This window comes from Geospiza fortis, unplaced genomic scaffold (genome assembly GCF_000277835.1).
Source record: "Geospiza fortis unplaced genomic scaffold, GeoFor_1.0 scaffold371, whole genome shotgun sequence".
Classification (NCBI taxonomy): domain Eukaryota; kingdom Metazoa; phylum Chordata; class Aves; order Passeriformes; family Thraupidae; genus Geospiza; species Geospiza fortis.
This window is the reverse complement of record NW_005054597.1, coordinates 467,624-470,000: the sequence shown is the minus strand read 5'-3', so window position 1 is coordinate 470,000 and position 2,377 is coordinate 467,624. Positions and strand designations below refer to the sequence as shown.

At 47.2% G+C, this 2,377-nt stretch overlaps 1 protein-coding gene across 1 annotated transcript in view; it reads right to left on the bottom strand.

Moving 5' to 3' along the window:
* Positions 1–2,377, bottom strand: part of LETM2 (leucine zipper and EF-hand containing transmembrane protein 2) — a 14,446-nt gene that overhangs the window by 5,091 nt on the left and 6,978 nt on the right. Inside the window, exons 2-4 of the mRNA XM_014310853.2 lie at positions 1,976–2,040; positions 1,315–1,775; positions 404–547 (exon numbers count right to left, since the gene is read on the bottom strand). Coding sequence (XP_014166328.2) covers positions 404–547; positions 1,315–1,775; positions 1,976–2,040 — 670 coding nt within the window. The remainder of the gene's footprint in view (positions 1–403; positions 548–1,314; positions 1,776–1,975; positions 2,041–2,377) is intronic.

Genomic DNA, 2,377 nt, shown 5'->3' with positions numbered 1-2,377 from the left:
ATATCATATCATATCATGAATGCTATACTAAAACTATACTAAAGAAAGAGAAAGGATACAGACAGAAAGCTTAACAAGAATGAATAATAAAAACTTGTGACTCCTCAAAGCCTCACATAGCTGGCTGTGATTGGGCATTAAGTTAAAACAATTCACATGTTGGATAAACCACATTCTGGAGCAGCAAACACAGGAGAAGCTGAGACTTCTCAGCTTCCCAGGAGAAAATCCTGGGCAAAGAGGATTTTTCAGATAATATGACAGTGACACCACTCAGCCCAGGAATGAGCTGGGAATGCCTCAGGCACTGGGTGAGGCTGATGCTCACTGGCAGCACAGGCAGGGAACAGCAGCCCTGCACAGCTGCACAGATGTTCTGAGGAGCTGGGGACACTCCACAAACCTTTTTTGACTCCGTCTCAAACGTCGAGGGCAGCATGTCAGGGAAGAGCTTCAGGAACACAGGTAACAGAAACTCCATGAAGGGAACAATGACAAACACCAGGAAGGGAACCAGCCTGAAGAGATCTGCACAAGTTCTCAGCAGCTGTAGAGGAAAAAGCACAGCAGGGATTACCAAAGTGTGCCCAAAGCAGGGGTTAACCTTTTTACTGCATCACTTTATCCAGGTGCTGTTGATAGTAAAAAGATTTTTAAAATTATAGAAAATTTGAGAAGCTAGAAAAAAGTTAGGCTTAGTAGGCCCTGGGGAAATGTTAAAAGTGGGCCCTGGGAAAGTTAGATTAGATGTTATATTATACATTATATATAATAAATTACACATGTGAAACTGCACCTGTGCAGTCAGTACATGATAAATGATCTAACTGTTAGATGTGATTAAATATAATTATTGTTTAAAGAATCATGACAAACTATGTAAGAAGGTTGAGGAGATCACGAGAAATCTACGGTTGGATGAAATCAGTGTATACAAAAGAACCATGTAAGCTTAATAATTAATATGTAAGTTACATAATGATTGTGAAACTGCACCTGTGCAGTCAGTACATGATAAATGATCTAACTGTTAGATGTGATTAAATATAATTATTGTTTAAAGAATCATGACAAACTATGTAAGAAGGTTGAGGAGATCACGAGAAATCTACGGTTGGATGAAATCAGTGTATACAAAAGAACCATGTAAGCTTAATAATTAATATGTAAGTTACATAATGATAGGATGTAAAACATGTTCAGCTCAAAACCATGAAGTCAGATTTGGGTCTGTACCCCTGGCCCAAATAAAAGCACCTGCATATAATTATTCTGTAATTATGAGTTCCTGAACACTAACATTGTGGCACTCACCCTTCTCCTCTCCCTCCTGGTGAGCACCTGCCCGTGCAGCAGCCTCCACACCATCCTGGCAGCCACCTTGGTGTCAATCCAGAGCAGGTGGAACCCATGGTAGTAATGCTTCAGCTCATCCACCACTCTCTGCCTCAAGGATTTCCTCCCTGCAGGAGGCACCACTTGCTTGGCCAGGCTTTTAGCAGCTTTAGCCCCCTGGTTCCTGGGCTTTCCCTGGGGCTCCCCTGGCAGCTGCTGCCGGGGGCTGCTGGAGGTGTGCAAGGCGTGGGCAGGAGAGCGAGGCAGGCAGGCTCGGCGAGCCCAGGGCTGGCTCTGGGAGTCCCTGCAGCCCCAGGTGAGCTGGGGATCCACCAGCTGGACAAGAGCAGCGGCTGGGGAGCACGGAGAGCTGCAGCGAGCCAGGAGACGGGAGCCCCTGAAACTGGAGAGGTGTTTGGGTAAGAGCAGGGCAGCAGAACCCAGTGCTGAGGTGTCAGGACAGGCAGGCAGGCTCGGCGAGCCCAGGGCTGGCTCTGGGAGTCCCTGCAGCCCCAGGTGAGCTGGGGATCCACCAGCTGGACAAGAGCAGCGGCTGGGGAGCACGGAGAGCTGCAGCGAGCCAGGAGACGGGAGCCCCTGAAACTGGAGAGGTGTTTGGGTAAGAGCAGGGCAGCAGAACCCAGTGCTGAGGTGTCAGGACCCAGGAGCCCTGCCAGGGGGCTCAGAGACCCTGGCACAGAGCCCAAAATGCCTGTGTGGCTTTGATTATGACCCATGGAGCAAGTTATCAACCTTGTATGAAGATCTGCAAGCCATCACAAATTAAGTAGAATATTAGTGAAGTTATCACGGGGTGGAAAAGTAGATTTTAGGGTTTTTGGTATGGGGGTCCAGGAGGCCAGATGGAGGGATCTGAGTGTGTCCAGCCTTTCTCCTTCTCCTTCTTGGCCTCCATCTTCTGCTGTGATGTTGGCACTCACAGATTGGTTTAGAGTAGAAGCTCACTGTCTAACATAGGTGAGAGGTATTGGGAAGTAATTGTAAATATTGTACACGTAGTTTTTAGTATAAAGACATAACA